General features: G+C 41.9%; 1 protein-coding gene across 2 annotated transcripts in view; it reads left to right on the forward strand.

Annotated features, from left to right (window-relative positions):
- Positions 1 to 2,657: 2,657 nt before the first annotated feature.
- Positions 2,658 to 19,205, forward strand: part of LOC132380532 (autophagy-related protein 16-1-like) — a 38,006-nt gene continuing 21,458 nt past the window's right edge. The window contains exons 1-8 of one of the 2 annotated variants that reach the window (XM_059949421.1): positions 2,658 to 2,781; positions 4,199 to 4,390; positions 6,029 to 6,131; positions 10,954 to 11,027; positions 11,650 to 11,901; positions 15,115 to 15,180; positions 15,866 to 15,952; positions 18,255 to 18,305. In XM_059949421.1, coding sequence (XP_059805404.1) covers positions 6,078 to 6,131; positions 10,954 to 11,027; positions 11,650 to 11,901; positions 15,115 to 15,180; positions 15,866 to 15,952; positions 18,255 to 18,305 — 584 coding nt within the window. In that variant the 5' untranslated portion in view covers positions 2,658 to 2,781; positions 4,199 to 4,390; positions 6,029 to 6,077. The remainder of the gene's footprint in view (positions 2,782 to 4,198; positions 4,391 to 6,028; positions 6,132 to 10,953; positions 11,028 to 11,649; positions 11,902 to 15,114; positions 15,181 to 15,865; positions 15,953 to 18,254; positions 18,306 to 19,205) is intronic. The other variant, XM_059949412.1, reaches the window with a different exon arrangement.

The raw sequence follows: 19,205 nt of genomic DNA on the forward strand, positions 1-19,205 counted from the left end.
ACGAATCGACTGGTCCACCACTAATGCACCGAGCCTCACGAAATGCTCTTTTTTTAAAACTCTTCTCCCCGACCTGTGCGAAGCTCTCTCTCTCTCTCTCTCTGAGAATCGACATGTGGCATCTTCATTATTAAGGCCAGCCGCAGTCAGAACTGCTGAGGGTCTGCACCACTGAGAGCCGAGAACACAGGAGGAGCTTTGAGTGAGAGGAAACATGGCCAGCGTCTTATTTGGGAAAGTGAGGCCTGGAGCTGTAGCAGAGAGAAAGGTCCAGAAGTTACCAACACCCGAGAGGGAGAGTGGAGGGAGGATTGTTGGAAGAAGAGTGGTAAACTGACGGCACATACCTCAGATCCTGGCTGGGGCTGAACTGGGAGCCATGTGGGACGACATTTCAGTAAAGACAAGTACTGAGGAAAGACGTGTGGTTGTAGCAGTGAATCTTAGTAAGAATGAGATCAAAGAGCAGGAAATCTGTAGAAACCACAGAGTGGGAGTAGTGAGAGAGGGTCTCACGAAAATTCTGCGTATTCCTGAGTACTGATGCAGGGTCTAGACTTGAAATATCGACTACCTATTTTCCTCCACGAATGCTCCCTGCCTGCTGAGTTCTCCAACACTCTGCTTTTTCTTTTTGTATTCGCAATCTCTTGTCTCCACTAATTAGTAGGAATTGAATAGGAACTTCTCTCCCTGAATTGGACAGTAGACAGCTGTTACTACCAAGTTGTGGTGACTAGCCTAGGTGTGTTTAAGCAAACACCAGACAAATAAGGAAGAAGAAATGATAGACAAAGATGTGGAAAAAGGAGCCTTTTTTGAGCATCTACACCAAATGAGATGTTATTGTAAACAAAAAGTACCCTGCAGATGCTGTGGTCAAATCAACATGTACAAAATGCTGGAGGAACTCAGCAGATCGGGCAGCATCCATGAAAACGAGCAGTCAACATTTCAGGCCGAGACCCTTCATCAGGACTGCTCGGTTTCCACAGCTGCTGCCCAACCTGCTGAGTTCCTCCAGCGTTTTGTACATGTTGAGATGTTATTGTGTTGCAGACCTGATCTAAATCTACAAACAGATGTTGTAATTGCAAAGTATTTAAAATGGGGATCAAGACAAAAGAATTAGAAGGAAGATGTATAAAAATTAACAGACATCAAGCTCCACAAAGGAACTTGTTCCTTTCAGAATTATGAGGCTTCTGCCATATATTTGTCTGGAAAAAAAAGCAATTAATTGGTCTGCTGAATCACAGACTTTGAAAAGCTGGATAAATATCTGATCAGGATTAGTGCTAAGTATAGAAATAATCCAATGTATGAAACACAAGATGCTGATCTGATGGCAGTGTCAGGCCAAGGACAAGAATTGAACAGACCCAGTAACATTTGGTTATGAGTTACTGAATTGACCTTATAAATCAAGGTTACAATAAATGGAATGTGAGGGGTATGTCCAAAAGGTTCCATTATATTTGGGAATATATTAAACAGTAAAGGTTATTTAGTGCATTTGAAATATAGTCAGATAAAACACAAGAGGTTGCAGATGATGGAATCTGGAACTACGCACAAAAGGATGGATTTACGCAGCAAGTCAGGCAGCATCTATAAAGGGAAATGGACAGCTGGTATTTTTGGTCAGGACCCTGCAAATACTATGGTTCAAGTGGCATCAGAGGAAAAGTGAAGCATTTTCAATCTGAGATGTTAATTGTTTCGATTTGCATAGGTGGTGCCTGGCCCACTGAGTGATCCAGTATTTTCTATTCTTACTTAAGACATATGCATATTTAAATACTTCTATGACTGAAAATGCATCTTCTAGCTTATCTTGGATGGAAGGCCAAACTTCATAGTTTCCTGATTTTCGCAATTCCACCATGTATTTTAACAAAATTACCCATTGCATCTTATGGATGAAAAGAAAGCATTACTACTTGCTGCAACACACACAAAATGCTGGTGGAACGCAGCAGGCCAGGCAGCATCTGTAGGAAGTAGTAGTCACCGTTTCAGGCCGAGACCCTTCGTCAGGACCCTGCGGCGTACCACCAGCATCTTGTGTGTGTTGCTTGAATTTCCAACATCTGCAGATTTCCTCGTGATTACTACTTGCTGCATGTTTAGGCTTAGTAGTGTACTCTCACCTATTAGTCATAATGTTATGGGCTCAAATCCGATTCCAATGGCATGACATTACTTCGCTAGTGAATAGGATGGGGTTTTAAATGGGGTGAACGTGGAGGTGGATCCAGGGCAAGCCCCAAATTAGTTCAGGCAACATTCGTCATATCCCTCAGCCCAATGTGAGACTGGATTTCATAATGAAAGAAAAAAGAAAGCGCTAACGAACAAAATGAAACTAACTAGAAGCATCTATATAACTATTTACACAGGGTGACGAGTATTGTGGACACAGGGCAGTGGGCCTATGCCTTTATCACACGCATTGCTTTCTGCCAGTGTGTCACAAGTTTCCATTCAGCAGCGCAGTGCCTGAAATAATAATAGAAATCCCGTGTTCACGGACTCCCGGAGTTGGAGGAGCAAGCGCTCCGAGACAGACAAGAGCAGGAGGCGTTTGGTAACCGACAGGGATGCTGTTCAGGCGCTCCCGGGGCAGCCTGGTGGGTGGAGGCTGTGCCGACAGTGGCGGAGGACCCAGCGGCAAGATGGCTGCGGCGACGACAGCGCGCTGGCGGCGGCACATCAGGGAGCAACTGCGGCTACGGGATCGGCAGCAGAGACAGGGCTTCGAGGAGCTGGTGCAGGCGTGTGAGTAGAGGTGGGGGTGCGGGGCCGGAAGCCGTTCAGGGGTTGTGGGGGAGTCGGACCTCGGCGCCAAACTGCCCAGCGGCGGGGACCGGGCCGCCGTTCTTACTAGGAGCGCAGGGCTAGCAAATCAGGCAGATTTATGGAAGGGGAAGGAGCAGTCAGTGTTTCAGGCCGAGAACCTTCATCAGGACTGGAAAGAAAAGGGGCTGAAGCCAAAACAAGACCGGTTTAAGATGGCAAGTGAAAGGTGAACCATGTGAGGGCAGAGGGTGAAGTAAGAAGCTGAGGGGAAGTAGTTGGAAGAGGTAAAGAGCTGAAAAGAAGCTAATAGAAGAGGACAGTGGAAGATAAGAGAGGAGGGGGATCTGAAGAAGGCAAGAAGGATTGAAAGGGTAATCAGAATGAGGAATGGAAAAGGAGGGAGAGGGGAGAAGTGGAAGTTAGAGAAATAGATATTCGTGCCATCAAGTTGGAGACTACCCAGATAGAGTATGAGGTATTGCTCCTCCAGCTGGAATGTGGCCGCATCTGGTAGTGGAGGACAGACATAACAGAATGGAAATGGGAAATCGAATTGAATAGCTACTGTGTGGGATGGAAACTTGCCTCTACCAAACAAGGAGTAAGGTACTCCTCTCTGCTAGCTTGTAGGTCTAGAGCAAGGTATAGCACCTACTTTACCCTGCCCCGGATCAAGGTTCAGTGAAATAATGGGAGGAGGTGGTGGATGGGTGTATGGGCAGCTGGTGCAAATCACAAGTCCTGGCTATGTGACCGCTGATGCCAGGCAGACAATCTCTGAAGAGTATTGATAATGGCTGGGATCACCTGTCTTGTAAAGACTGTGCTCAGAGGAAGGCAATGGCAAACCACTTATGTAGAAAAGTTTGCCAAGAACAGTCATGGTCATGGAAAGACGTGATCACCCATGGCATACGATATAGCATATAATGATCAAACAAAGCCACTGGAACTCCTGCCTTTGTGGCGGACTGAGCAAAGTTGTTGAACAAAGCAGTTCCTAAATCTGCGTCGGGTTTCATTGACATAGAGGAGGCACCACTTAGAGACTTAGAACCTTGACAGACTCGTGGGTGAAGTTTCACCTCACCTGGAAGGACTGTATGGAGCTGGGAACGGTGATGTTAGAAGAGGTATAGGGGCAGGTGTAGCATTTGTCACACTTGCAGGATTATTGCCAGAAGGGAGATCGGCGGGGAAAAGGGACTAGCATATGGAGTGAGTTCCTTCAGAAAATGGAGGGGGGAAAAGAGGGAAGCAAGTGATTAGTGGTAGGATCCCATTGGAGATGGCAGAAGTTGTATGTATGATCTGTAGAGGAAATGGACAGTTGGTGTTTCCAGTCCAGAAGAAGGACCTCAACTTGAAATGTTGATTGTGCATTTCCCTCCCACAGCTGCTGCCCGACCCACTGACTTCCACCATCAGATGGATTCCAGCAGCTGCAGTCTCTTGTGTTCCCAACTAACTCCCCGCTCAACATCCTCTCTGCAGATAATAAGCTCTTGGAGAAGTCCGACCTACAAACCGTCCTTGCCGAGAGGTTTCAGGGTGAGAAGTATGATCTTCACAACAGGACTGACATCAGGTACGCTGCTTGTGCAAGGCCTCATTCTTCCATTTTACTTTCTGCTCGAGTTATAATCCTCAATGGACTATAGATTGCATTGTGTATAATCGTGTGAAAATTATGAATTTGCTTCTGTTGTTCAAGCTATTTTTCAGATGACATGTCCTTTTGCAGGAGAAAAGAAAGTGAACTGTAAATCTTGTCTCATCTCTCCCTGTCTTCAAGCATTCTTTAATTTACACTACAAATAGCTTTCCTTAATTCTGAATTTCGCTGAAATTTTCTTCAGTACTCATTGGGAAAATAGGCTCAGCTCTTCTAATCTCAAGTAACTAGGACCTGACGTTCTCTGTATCATTCTCTCACTCTTCAAGGTCATGACATCGGTAGAGCAATGACTCTTTGTACTATCCCACTGGAAGTAGCCACTTGAAGTTACTTAAAATGCCATTTACTGTAACTGACACCAGATCCCATTTGTCCTTCGTTCTCTGCTGGATGTCCAATTCTGGTAAAGAGAGCAGCTCATTTGTAAAATTATTTTTCCTTGTGCTTAAATCCCTCCGCCACTTCATCTTTCTTTCTTGTATAACCTTCAAACCCACAGAGGCCTTCACATTTCTTAACTCAAATTTCATTTCATACCTGTGTTTTATTTCATATTGATGGTTGTCCCCTCATCTGTCTGCATACTAGCAATCTGGCATTTGTTCTCTTAATCTCTCCACTATTTTAAGGCCCACCACTTACGTTTGGCTACCCCACATAATGGGTTCAAATCCAAATGTCACTTCTACTCCAGTTGGCCTTTCCCTTTATGAAAGGTTTAATATGACAGGTTGTTGACACCACGCAGGAGCTGATCTGAGTAGTCATCTATCCTCTTGCCTCTAGCCTGTCATTTGCCTGCCCCTAAATCAGAAATTATTTTTCATTCTCTTGGCCTTTCAGATTGTAAGCTGAGTGATCTTTAATTGTTGTTTCTGTTGTTAATAATGTTGCTGTACCACTTGGATATTTATCTTGTTTTCTGATTCAGAGATGAATGTGCTCGACCTCAAAGCCCTTTGACAGAGCTGTAGGAAGACTTAGAAACTGGGCTGTGATGTAGATCATTTCAGGGTAATTCTGGTAAAATTTAAACTGTGGTGTCTTTCTGATTGGTCTAGGGCAAATGCATTGAGGAGTTGAGTCTCGAAAACAAGGTTGCTAAGTTCCATGCAGTGTTTGGGTAAATTGGTTTCAACTGGTAGGAGTTCTGTGCTTGGTCACTATGCTCCTGAGATGCTGTGTCAATTGGAAAGGTTATTTGCTCTTTCTTGCTGTTTGATATCACTTTAGCAACATTGGAAATTGCACCTTATGGTTGTGATTGGGTTATAATGCTCTTAAGAGATCTTCACTGCTTCCTCTTCCCAAAAAAGAAGAATATTCTGTTCAAAGATCCTTTTGGTTTGTTGCCCTTGACTTTACAAATCCACTTGCCGAGGTGCATTAATGATGGGATTGTAGAAAGCAGCATTCATGGAAGCTCTGATTAAGCAGGAAATCGGGATGTTCAGTTGGAGAGATTAAGCTTTACATGGCTAGAATTATGCTTTGGTCCTTTTGACCCAAATCTATGTTGATTTCCTGCTGTTTTCCCTAATAACTCAGCCCGGCATCGGATGGTGTACGGAATGAGACGACACATGAACTTGCCCAGATGCGAATCCGCCATCAGGAAGAGCTCACAGAGCTCCACAAGAAGCGTGGTGAGGTATGTGCGCACACATCAAACAGAAGGCTACTCAGCTCTTCCACCTTAGTGGATTACTGATTGCCTCTATAATTCTGCTTTTAATTCTGTGGTGGGTTATCTTGCTTAGCTACAATGGTCTTGTGTTAGTTCCTGTTTGGCCCTGCCTGGAAGCCACTTGATTCTTATACTAGTGCTTCCCTCCCCACCCCCAGTAAGTGCTGTGTAAAGTTTCCTCCACTATAAGTTAATTTTGGTCTGCTGTTTTCTGTGCTTGGCATTTGGCAAGCAATTAGAGATTGTGTATGAAAGTAAAAAGAGAATCACCTTGTTGTAATCAAAGTTACACCCAGAGGCAGCCATCAGGGGTTTCTGGAGTTGCACACTTCATGGGAGCACTCATTTCTTGTACTTTGGAAGAGAACCTCCATGTATACATGCATTAACTGTGTATGTGAAAGTTATTTTGGTCATAGCCCCTTATTCATGTCCTGTTTCTGCAGGTTTTTTGGATGTTGACCACTGTGGGGTTTTAGCTACATAGAGCCCAAGGACCCTTTCAGGCATTGAATGTTTCAGCTTAAATGCCAGTGGATAGAAACGTTCGAATATGAAGACACATCAGATCTCTAACCTATCTTTGCTCAAAATTAGCATAAGTATTTTTTGCCAGAAAGGATCACAGAATGAGAATGGTCTCTGTTTTCTTCCTCTCTCCTTGCCCACCTCATCCCTCAAAAAAAAATTGCCAGGGCAAATATCTGATGTAGTTCATGCAGCCCAACACGGAGCACAGGCAAGAAATCCATTCTGCCTCTTTCACACAGTGTGGCTGGGGGTTGCACTCTGTTTTGCCTGTCGTGTTTTAGGTAATATGAAAGTGCATATTGAGGTCTGTGCCAAACTGTTTGAAAATAAGTCCACTACGTACTTTTGTTTAAGTTACTTTACACTCTAATTGTCTGCATTTACCTTGTCTATTTGAAGAATAGATGTGATTAATTGGTGCCCCTATGGGGACACAAGTGTACTTAAGAGGGTTCTGAATACATTTAAAGTTAAAATGAATAATATGTAGCAGTAACCTGCTTAGCAGCACTAAGCCAATTAAGTTATACTGTTGGATTCTGACATTTTAATCCGAGGTTCTTTTAGAAGTCAGGAAAGAGGCTCAAAACTTGTTGCTACACAATCTCTTTTATTATGAGTTAATAGAACAGAACAAAGTTGAATGGTGATAGAAAAATAAAATTAAAGAAGAAGATTAAGATGGAACTGCTATATTTAGCTATATACCCATAGAGATAAGGAAAATTCCATTCAAATTTATAGTTAAGAATTAACCAACTAGCAAGCAATTATTCAATACTGCAGTACAAAGTTAACAAATGAGAAGACACTTGTTCAAATAATGCAGAACAAAGAAACTTCTGAGCTTTCCAGAATTATACTTTGGATAAGCAACAGGGGCATATTAATCTGTTATGTGCATACAAGAACTACTTAAAATACAAGCAGATAATTGTTAAATTACAATGAAAATAACAATTGGGTTATTCTAAGAATTAAACAGTTGGATCCAGCAATTTCCCCAACCCCCCCACTGATGATTCTAAATCACACATTTGGAATTATTACACCTGAAAATTCAGAGACAGAAAAACTTGTGATGTCTTTGTTATGTATAAATAATCAAAAAACTACTTGGGGTGTGAAATTGATAAAGGGTGTATATATATTCTTCAAAGTATTCATAGGATTATGTCACTGTTAAGTGCTTGTTGTCTTCTTTGGATACTGCTTTAGCTGGTGTGTGTCCACTTACTTTTACCTTCTCCTTTCACCACCAAGTTGGTAATTAACAACATTTGGTAAGGATCTTCCCATCCAGTTCTCAGTGGTTCCTTAGGCAGTTTCTTGATCAGGACACACTCGCCAAGAATCAGGATGTGTCTGTCCTGTTGGGTTTTCCCCAGTGGCAGAAACCTGTTGAGAAGCAGACTGGACAGCTTGGATTAATTTCATGCAATAGTTAACTAAACTGTCTGCCATAATATGCATATCAGCTTCTCTGAGATTGAGGCTCCTGGCAGGAACACATCCTGTTACCACCTTGAATGGACTTGGTTTAGTTTTTTTTGTTTGGGGTGCTCTGATGCCACACAAGTTGATAGGAAGCGCTGCAGGCCATGGTACACCTTCTTCATGATACTTGGTCATCAATTTGATGGTTCCATTCATTCATTGCCCTGATTACTGTGGGTGATGTGGGCAATGACAAGACCACTCAATGTTCATCAGTCGCCATGATTCCTGACAAGTACTAGTGAAGTGAAGTGTGTTCCTTGGTCAGAGTCAATGTGACATGGCAATCCCCATCTGGAAGTATAGTCCTTGACTGGAGTTTTTGCTGTGAGAGTGTAGTTTTGTCTATTATTACTAGTACAACTGAGAATGCTTGACACTTTTTGGTAAAGAAATTCAGTCCACTTAATGATTTTTTTTTTAAATGGCCAGGTGGGGCCAAGGCACTTAATTGTGGTAGCTTTTCTGCTGTTCCAAGGTTCATTTTCTGGAATGTCATGCATCTTTTAAACATTTGTCAAGCTTGTACCTAGAATTTTGGATTCCACCACCACTGGAAGGATCTAACTATCATCTTTTGCACTCCAGTGTGCCCTATGGAGTGTATCTGCTGTGTCGGATAAGGAAGCAACATAGTTGGCGCTATTAGTCTGTGACTAGTGCCATATCTCCATACTCCATTATCTGTCCACCATTCTCCATCTAGAACCACTTTTCCTGTAGAGTGCATTGAGCTTTCATTTCCATAATTCCAGTTGTTGGGCTCACATTTTATGCTCTTTTATTTCTTTTACTCCTTCCAGTGCTGCCTTTTTTTGCAATTTCATCTACAAATACATTTCCAAGGCTTTCCACTGTTATCATTTTGGAGTGGCTTTTTCACTTTAATACAGCAACTTCTGACGGCAATTGTATGACAAGAATACTAATTCTTGTACTACTTGGCCATTTTTGATTGGGGTTCCTACAACATTAAGGAATCCCTTTTGTCTCCATGGGTTTTCGAAATCATGAACGTCTCCAAAAGCATATTGGGACAGTGTAGATATTAGCTGATCTTCTGCCAACTAATAGGCTTCAGTCAATGCTCTCAGTTCTGCCTTCTGTATGGGGGTACCAGGAGCCATGCTTTCTGATGCCAGCACTTTTGTTTCAGAAATAAATGCCCATCCAGCCATTCGAATTCCTCTCAATCATTGAGGAGTCATCAGTTTACAGAATCAGATCTCAGGCAGAGTAATAACCAACAGGATAGTGTCAGTTTCCATGTTCTTGAATTAAGACTGTTGCTATGTGTTTCTTGTTGACGAACAGGGTAAATAGTCTACCTGTATCAGGATTTCTTAATGCAGATGCAATATATAATCTCACCTTTAAAGTTTGAAACAGTTTCAGTTGTTCTTCATTAAGAACATTATTAACCATTAATCTTCATTAACCACATTATCATCCTGATGACAAACAGCCACAGACCTTTTACTGGACCCTGCCACACTCTGCTACTCACTGGCCTCCAGTTAGGGAGGCAACTACGTATTGCCACTCTCTGGCTTCTCCCACAAAGTCAACGTCAAATCCAATCTACTACCTAATCTTGAATGCTAAGCAAATGGACCTTGACCAACCTTCCATGCAGGACCTTGTCAAGTGCCTTGCTAAAGTCCATGTAGACAATGTCCACTGCCTTGCCTTTATCCACTTCCCTGGTACTTCTTCGAAAACGTCCATAAGATTGATTAGACATGACCCTCCATGCACAAACCATGCTGACTATTCTTAATCAGTCCACGTCGATCCAAATACTTATATCCAGTCCCTTGGAATACCTTCCAATAGCTTTCCCATTACTAATGTCAGGCTCACCAGCCTATAATTTCCTGGTTTATTTTTAAACAGTGGAACAATATTGGCCACCCTCCAATCCTCTGTTACCTCACCTATTGCTAAGGATGACTTAAATATCTCCGCTAGGGCTCTGGCAATTTCTGTAGTTGCCTTCCACAGGGTCCAAGAGAATACCTTGTCAGGCACCGGGGATTTGACCACCCTAATTTACCTCAGGATAACAAACACCACCCTCTGTACTCTGTATAGGGTCCATGAAGTTGATGCCACGTCGCCTCACTTCTATAGACTGTGTCCACCTCTGTGTAAATACAGATGCAAAAGGTTAATTTAAGATCTCCTCGCATCTCTTTTGGCTGCACACTTAGAGCACCATTCTGATCTTCCAGAGGACCAATTTTGTCTTTTGCATTCCTTTTGCTCTTAACATATCTGTAGAATCTCTTGGGATTCTCCTTCACCTTGTCTGCTAGGGCAACCTCATGCCTCCTTTCAGCCCCCTCAATTTTTTTTCAGTGTTCTCTCGCACTTCTTGTACGCCATAAGCACCTCATTTGTTCCTACCTGTCTGTACCTGCTATCCACCTCCTTTATGTTTCTTAACCAGGACTTCCGTACCTCTTGAACCAAGGTTCCCTACACGTGTTATCTTTAACTTTTTATTCTGACAGGCACATACAAGCTTTATACTCTCAAAATTTCACTTTTGAAAACCTCTAACTTAGCAAATACACTTTTACCAAAAACAGCCTGTCCCAATCCACACTTGCCAGATCCTTTCTGATACCATCAAAATTGGCCCTACTCCAATTTAGAATCTCAACCCTCAGACCAGACCTATCTTTTTGCATATTTACTTAGAAACTAATGGCATTGTGATCACTAATGATGTTCTGCTTGCTTTTTTTTCCAGCTTGCCCAGAATGTGATTGAACTTAATAGCCAACTTCAGCAAAAGGACAAAGAGATCCATGCCAATGAAACAAAGTAAGTGGCACTTAACAATGATTAAGAGTTGTTTTTCATCCTTTATCAAACGAGAAGTTTTTCTTTCCTATACTGGATTGTAGATTCTAGCACGCCATTTAAGTATTAGATACAAGGCATCCCAATGTAATCTTACAACGTTCTGGTCTCATTTTACAACAGGGCTAATTAAGTAGTGAGCAGGAATATTAATCAAGTTAGCAACCCTTAGACGTTAGGGCCAGTCATTATCCTTGTGTTCATAACAGTTCGTATGGAAATAACAAAGATCACCATGGCTTCTGACTTGTCCAAGCTGAGATAGTGAATTGGCTGCTTGTTCACTGATGCCTTAGAGGAGACAAAAGACTAGGCTGACCAGAGACTTCCTCTCTCCACACATCTGTTATCATCCAGAAGAGGTGTGTGGACAGGGGCGGAAAATGGATATAACATTTGAGCAATGCACACAAAATGCTGGAGGAATCCTGTAGGCCAGGCAGCAACTTTTGAAATGTATAGAATGACTATGGTAGTGTAAAGGTAGAATGGAATGTTTCCCTCTCATTTACTGCCCTTCAAACCTGGTTTGCTGACATGCTGTAAGCTATAATTCTGCCCAACCTACTTGTTCTTGTTTAAGGATGGCTGAGTATGAGAAGCACATACAGCAGCTGAGTAACGATTGCCAGGAGCTGCGAAACAAACTCCAAGAGCTGGAGCAAGCCAATCAGACGCTGAAGGATGAATACGATGCCCTCCAGATCACCTTCACAGCCCTCGAGGAGAAGCTGCGGAAAACATCCGATGAAAACCGGGAGCTAATCACCCGCTGGATGGCTGAGAAGGCTCAAGAGGCTAATCGTTTAAATGCAGAAAATGAAAAGGATACATGGTACAACTTAGATTTAAAGTTAACCACTTCTCTAGAGTCACCCTACTGATAGTGCCAAGGCAGCAGTGCAAACTAGATGGTATTTCTTGCTTATTCTTGTGTTGACAACCTGCATTTCTTTAATGAGTGCTAATTCAAAATATGTTCTGGAGTACTGTGTACAGTACTCAGTTCTTTACTTAAGGATGGTTGTTTGTTAATTCTGGACTTTTTTTTAAGACTTACAGAATGGAGAACATAGAAATGTACAGGCCCTTCGGCCCACAGTGTTTTGCAAAATCTTTTTACCTATTCTAAGATCAATCTAATCTTTACTTTCCACATAACCCTCCATTTTTTAATCACCCATGTGCCTATCAAAGTGTCCCTTAAATGTCCCTAGTGTATCTGCCTCTACTACCATCCCAGGCAGTGTATTCCAGGCACAACCTGTCTCTGTGTTGTACCCCTGACTTTTCCTCCAGTCACCTTAAAATTATACCCCCTTATATTAGTCATTTCCACGCTGGGAAAATGTCTCTATCTATGCCCCTGATCATGTTGTACATCTCTATCAAGTCACGTCTCATCCTTCCTCGCTCCAAGGGGAAAAGCCCTAGGCTGGTTCAACCTGTGTTCATAAAACACGATCTCTAATCCAGGCAGCATCCTGGTAAATCTCCTCGGCACCCTCACTAAAGCTTCCACATCCTTCCTATAATAAGGCGAACAGAACCGAACACAATATTCCAAGTGTGGTGTAACCAGGGTTTTATGCAACATGACCTCATGGCTGTTAAACACATTTCCCCAGCTGAGTGAAGGCCAACACTCCTTTTGCCTTTAACCATCCTATCAACATGCTTGGCAACTTTGAGGGATTCATGACGTGAACCCCAAGATCCATCTGTTCCTCCACACTGCTGAGAATCCTGACATCAACCCTGTACTCTGCCTTCAAGTTCCACCTTCCAAAGTGAATCATTTCACACTTTGCTGGAGTGAATGCCATCTGCCAACCTCTATGTTCTAATAAGATGTTACATTGTGGGCTGAATGACCTGTAATGTGCTGTAGTGTTCATTGTTATTAGAATAAAGTATAAAACCTATGAAAAGACTAGGTTAAAAGAAACATGGGCAAGTACATGGTTTGGATTTTTGATTATTATCATTATCGCTGTACCTCAGTACCTATGACAAACTTTGATTTGCATGCCATCCATGCAGGTCTTTTCAGCACAGTGCATTGAGATAGTACTAGGGAAAACAATAAGGAGTGCAGAAGGAAGTGCTGCAGTTACAGAGGAATTGCAGGGATACAGTAAGCTGCAAGAGCATAACCTGGTAGATTATGAAGTCAAGAGTTCATCTAATTGTTCAGTAGTCTTATAACAGTGGAATAGAAGCTGTCCTTGAGCCTGGTGGTTCATTTTTTGACCTTTCTACCTTTTTTTTTCCGCAATGAGAGCGAGGAGATGTGAAGGTTTTGAAGGATATGAGATTAGTTTAAATGTCTGTCTTGGCTAGTATGCACCAGTTGGCCCTGAGGGCCTGTTTTCCACTGATCACTGACTTGCTCGGGATTAATTAAAGATGACATAAACTTGATTACATTAGATAATAGTTCTCTTTCATTAGCGAATCCCACAGCTTTTATTTTCTCAGTTGCCACTCTTGAATAACCAAACATGCCAAATATATCTTTTTTATAACTTGCTATGTTGCTCCATTTGGTGGGATGGAGATATGCCTCTACTAAAGGAGGTGCAAGGTGCTTTGTCCCTCCACTAACCTGCAGATCACCCTTGGGCAAGGTGCAGCACCAGCTTAGTCCCCTCCAGATCAGGGTCATATGAAGCCTGGAGCAAGTGAAGAATGGTCACGTGCGACCACTGACACCATTCAGACACACTCTGCAAGGTGCTGATAATGGCTGGGGTCACCCGTCTTATAAAGACACTGCCTAGAAGAAGGCAAATGGCAAACTACTTCTGAAGATAAAAATTTTCTAGAACAATCATAGTGAAGACCATGATCGCCCATGTCATAAGAAATGGCACATCATGATGATACCATGCTCAGCCCAGGAACTATTTACCATTGGACTTTGGCAAGAGTTTGTCCTTTTCTATTGATATTCAGCGTCCATGGCTTGATAGGATTGCCTACTGGTGTGTAGTAGGTGTAGTAATTGGCTGTCTCTTTTGTTAAGAGGAATGAATCGTGTAGCATTAGCCCCACAAATGAAATTAATTGCCGTTTTCCTGACGTTCGTTTGTATTTGGCATGAATGGTGTTTGAGACTGAGTAATGTGCGGATGTCTAACCACCTATAACTTTGTCAGTGAGTCTTCAGATCCCAACTTTGTGAACATTCTTCACATTAGATAGTTGGCATTGCTGTTTAGGTATATCTCGTGGGTCTCACTGGTGGCTTTTGGGTTGTGAATTTCACTTCATATGTTAGGAATGTCGAAGCACCACAGTATGTCCTGTATTATTTTTAAAGTCTGTATTCAGAATAAAAATTGCCGCAAGATGAAAGTCCTTTTTCTAAAAAAAAAAGAAAGTGCTTGGTATTGAGAATTTAAATTGATAGTACAAATTGATCACTTCTGAAGGAACCAGGCAGAAAAGTGCCAGCCTTTAATTTGTCAGATCCTGAGAACTGCCTTTATGCCAGACTTTATAATCAATGACTTCAGTGGGTCTTTGGGGCTTCAAAATAGGTGATCTGACCCTGCTTCAGGCACATAATGTGCTGAACTGGTTTCATGCTGGGTGCTGCACCAGTCACACTGGTGCATTCTAGCTGTTCAATACAAAATTCTTTTGAATGGTTGTATTGGTTGTACAAATGACCCATTTGTACCTCTAAATTCATGTGATTGTCTTTTTAATCCATCAGAGCTAGGTGGTGTACTATGGAGTTGTAATAAAAAAGCTACCATTTAGCACAGGAAAATCGTGCAGGATTGGCCAAGTAAAGCCTTGGCATATTTTGTTTTGACCAAGTGTTTTATTTGAACGTGTGTGAAAGCAGCTGATAGATTAGGTGACAGCTCCCTTGAATTTAAACACTTTAGTCTGAGGTATAATGTTGTACTGGCAGATGACTGGCTTCCAAGTGTTTTTGAATCTGCTTTCTACTCTGAATTTCGTCCTTGCATGCATGGATAACTTTGTCACTTATTCGTTATTTCCTTCAATCTGTACCTTTTCCCCTTCTCAGGAGACGCCAGGCAAAGCTGAAAAAGGATTTGGCTGAGGCTGCCAAAGAGCCATTGAACATTGATCCGTGAGTTACATTTGTTGTCATGAGTTACTTCTGTTGGAGAACTCCCTGTAGTGCGTGAGCAGATTTCATTTCCCACTTCCAGCTTGTGTCAGTGATTTTGTCACGTAATCGTAGTCTGTCAAAGGTATGAAACTGAGGCAAATTACGTGAGATTCTGTCTGTTATTTATTTTTCTTTATTTTAGAAACTACTTGGTAAATAAGAACAGTGATGTTTGGGAAAAATTAATAGCCTTTCCTCTGGTTGTAGTTGAGATATTTACATATTCAGTGTGCAAATGTCAGTCTTTCTATCATGGAGAAGAAAGTGATAGAATCATTCGGGTGCATAGTGTTCAATTTAATATAATTGATAACCTGGGGTAAATCTGAGCAGGTATGACATTCATATTTCACTTCCTTCTCAATGATACCAAACATAGGCTGAGCAGAACTGAGAATAGTAAAGAACAGGAACAGATTTTTTTTGGCCCATAATCTGTGCCAAACGTGATGCCAAATTAAACTAATCTCTTTTGCCTGCACATGATACATATCCCTCCTTCCCTGCATGTTAACATGCTCATCTAACAGTCTCTTAAATGTCATTTTTGTGTCTGCTTCCACCACAGCCATCCCTGACATTACATTGCAGGCACCTACCGCTTTCTGTATTTTTAAAACTTTTCACATTTCCTTACTTGCAGTGATGATGACATCGAAGTGCTTGGTGAAGAAGGGCCTGACACGGCAGAAGAAACGTCACCAGTGCGAGCAAAGCACAGGACTCCCAGGTGAGTGGCTGATAGCTGATTATAGAGCTACAAAGGAGGCAACAATGGTCAGGATGTGTTGAAGAGTTTGGCTACTTGTTAACCATGCAGTACTTTGTAGTAAATGATGGGAAGGGCCACAAAGTGAGAGTACAGTTGTATTGCTGGTGATATTCCTTGTTCTGTCTTAAGAATCCTTTAATGGTTCACGTGGATGTTTTCCAGAGAGAAAATAGACTGATATATCAGACTTTTAAATCATGTTATTTTGATATCACATGTTGTACTTGTGTGATATGAAGAACAAACAAGCTTCTGCTAGTTATATAATTATGCCTTTAAATCTTTTCCTATTGTTTTATCCAATCAGGAGATGGGATCAACAATACTGCTATTTTTGCCCAGCGAGTCTGCTTCACCGTTTTATCATGGCTGATCTATTATCCCTTTCAGCTCCAGTCTCCTGCCTTCTCCCCATATCCCTTCGTGCCCTGACAAATCAAGAATTAACCTCTGATTAAATATACCTAAAGACTTGGCTTTCACAGCCACTTGTAGCAATGAATTCCACACATTCACCATTCTCTGGTTAAGAAATTCCACCTCATCTCCATTCTAAAAGGACTCCCCTCTATTCGTAGACTGCGTTCTCTAGTCTTAGACTCTCTCACCATAGGAAACGTCCTTTCCACATCCACACTATCAAGGCTTTTCAACATTCAATGGGTTTTAATTAGGTCACCCCTCTTCTGAATTCCAGGGAGTACAGGCCTAGAGCCATCAAATGCTCTTCAGATGACGCCTTTCAATCCCAGAATCATTTTTATGAACCTCCTTTGAGCTCTCTCCAATGTCAGCACATACTTTCTTAGATAAGGGGCTTAAAACTGTTCACAATATTCTAGGTGAGGCTTCACTAGTACTTTATAAAGCCTCAGCACTACACCCTTGCTTTTATATTCTAGTCCTCTTGAAATGAATGCTAACATTGCATTCGCCTTCCTCAAACTCAACCTGCAAGTTAACCTTCAGGGAATCCTGCACAAGGACTCCCAAGTCCCTTTGCACCTCAGATTTTTGAATTTTCTCCATTTAGAAAATAGTCTACACTTTTAGTTCTTCTATAACTTGCAATACCACACACTTGCTGACATGTATTCCATCTTTCACTTCTTTGTCCATTCTCCTAATCTAAGTCCTTGTGAAGCCTCTTCACTTCCTCAAAACTACTTGCCCTTCCACCCATCATAGTCCACCCAAGGCTCCCTTGCCATTGTACATCATCTCATTCACTATATTCACCATAAATGGTTCTTTTTCTGTGTCACCATAAATAGTTCTGTTTCTATGACACATTTTGCTGTCATTTCAGTGGTTCCCAGAGGTGGTCAAACCATTGAATGGCACCGACTCTCCCTTGCTGTTCATTACCTGATATTTGTTAAGCTTATGTTAGATGTTAACCCAAGCTTAATGTTGTCTGGATTGTTGTCACCCACACCTTGTATCCTGGGCTGTGTGATCTACTTGCTGCTATCGTTGAGCAGGAGATACAGAGTCACACATCACCAAGTTCAAAAACCCTTTCCCTTCAACCATTTGGTTCTTGAACCAACCTACACGATCCTAATTACAACCTTGGTAAAGCAACACTGATCATTTTGTATTACAATGGTGTTTTTCATTACACCTGTGCATATGGCAATAAACTCCATTTTGACCTTGAAGGGCAATCCTTCGGTAACACAACTGGGCTGTTGTCTGTTCTCATAGCCTCAGAATCAAAATCAGGTTTAATATCACCGGCAGGGTCGTGAAATTTGTTAACTTCGCTGCATCCAGTGCACTCAGCTCTTTCCTGACACAAACTTGATATGAATTGAAATTACTGATGGCTAGCTTTTGGAGAGTCAGGAAATTGAGCTGGATCCACTTGGTCCTTTCAGCTAAACAGGGTTATCGCTAAGTATGAGCACTACTGTCTATAAGAATAGTGCTTTGGAGCCATCTGTTACCAGTACTTGTGTAGTTTACCACTACCATTCATAGCTGGTTGTGTTTGACTGCACAACTTTGATCAGGTCAATTGGACTGTATGCTTATTTGTCTTTATCCATTCCCTGCTCTTTTTTTCGTCATGGGAAGGAGGTCTACGGTTTTGTTGATTGGGTGGTGGGCAGGGTGTCATTTTGTTAGGGTTAGGAAACTTTTTTTTGTATCTTTGGTAAGGGCTACTGGAGAGTTTTGCTGTGTCTGGATTTGTAAGCTGAGGGGAGTGGACATCATCATCTCAGCGCAATTATTTATGTTTTTGTTTGCACAGAAGGACTTCACAGGCATCTGGAATCTTGGACTCTATTGGTAATATCTTTGGGTACGTTAAGAGCTTAGTTCCCCTGTTTCTATCTAAATGTTTAGTGTATTTCAGATTTGATTTAGCATGGTAACTGCTTCTTGTTAGTGATAGTGTATCTCTGCCAAATCTTTTTCATGCCTAATAAGGAACCTCTACCCACCTTCTGAAATTGCCCTCACAGTTGATATTAATTAGTGAAGACCACATGGGCGGCTTGTCTCCTATTCTCCGTCTATAACAATAACTCAGTTTAAGCTGCTTGAACATTGCATACACAACACTGAGTAACATAGAGTCTTTGAATGAAGTTTGTGGACATCCCATTGGGAAATCATTTTGTAGCCAATGCAGGGACTGGACCTTTGACTAAAGGGTTTCATGTGATTTTTAAATTAAATTTCAGTCCTTTGAAGGTATCTTGGGTCACACTCCAAATGTGCACGTTTACTAACATGTCCTAGGTCAAGCATTTGATTGCTTACCATAATTTTTTCTGAATTTTACCAGTAGCAGTTCTTTCTGTACCGTTTTGTTTCTAATGCCCCATAACATACACCACCAAACTCTGCTGTAGGTTTGTCCCAAGTTAAATACAGCCATACTTGCGACTGAGCGTTTGAGAGGCCAACAGTATAAATGTCTTGGCTGCTGAGAGGGTTGTGTATTTTCTGCCATGTACTAATTTGGTTTGCAGCTGCTTTTCCAACTTGTGGACTGTTCAAGTTAAACAGTTCACAGGAACGAAACCCTGTCATGTCTTTGGGAACGGTTAAGGAATTTGTGCTTCACAGCAAAATTTCATCAAAGGTTCTTGAAGTAATCAAGAATGTAATTCAACTTACCGCTGCCCTAACCAATGCCCAAGACCAGTTAGTCCCCCCTAGGTGCTATTGGTTTGCTTGGAAGGGACTGGCTACT

Source organism: Hypanus sabinus, chromosome 2, assembly GCF_030144855.1.
Source record: "Hypanus sabinus isolate sHypSab1 chromosome 2, sHypSab1.hap1, whole genome shotgun sequence".
NCBI classification, from domain to species: Eukaryota; Metazoa; Chordata; class Chondrichthyes; order Myliobatiformes; family Dasyatidae; genus Hypanus; species Hypanus sabinus.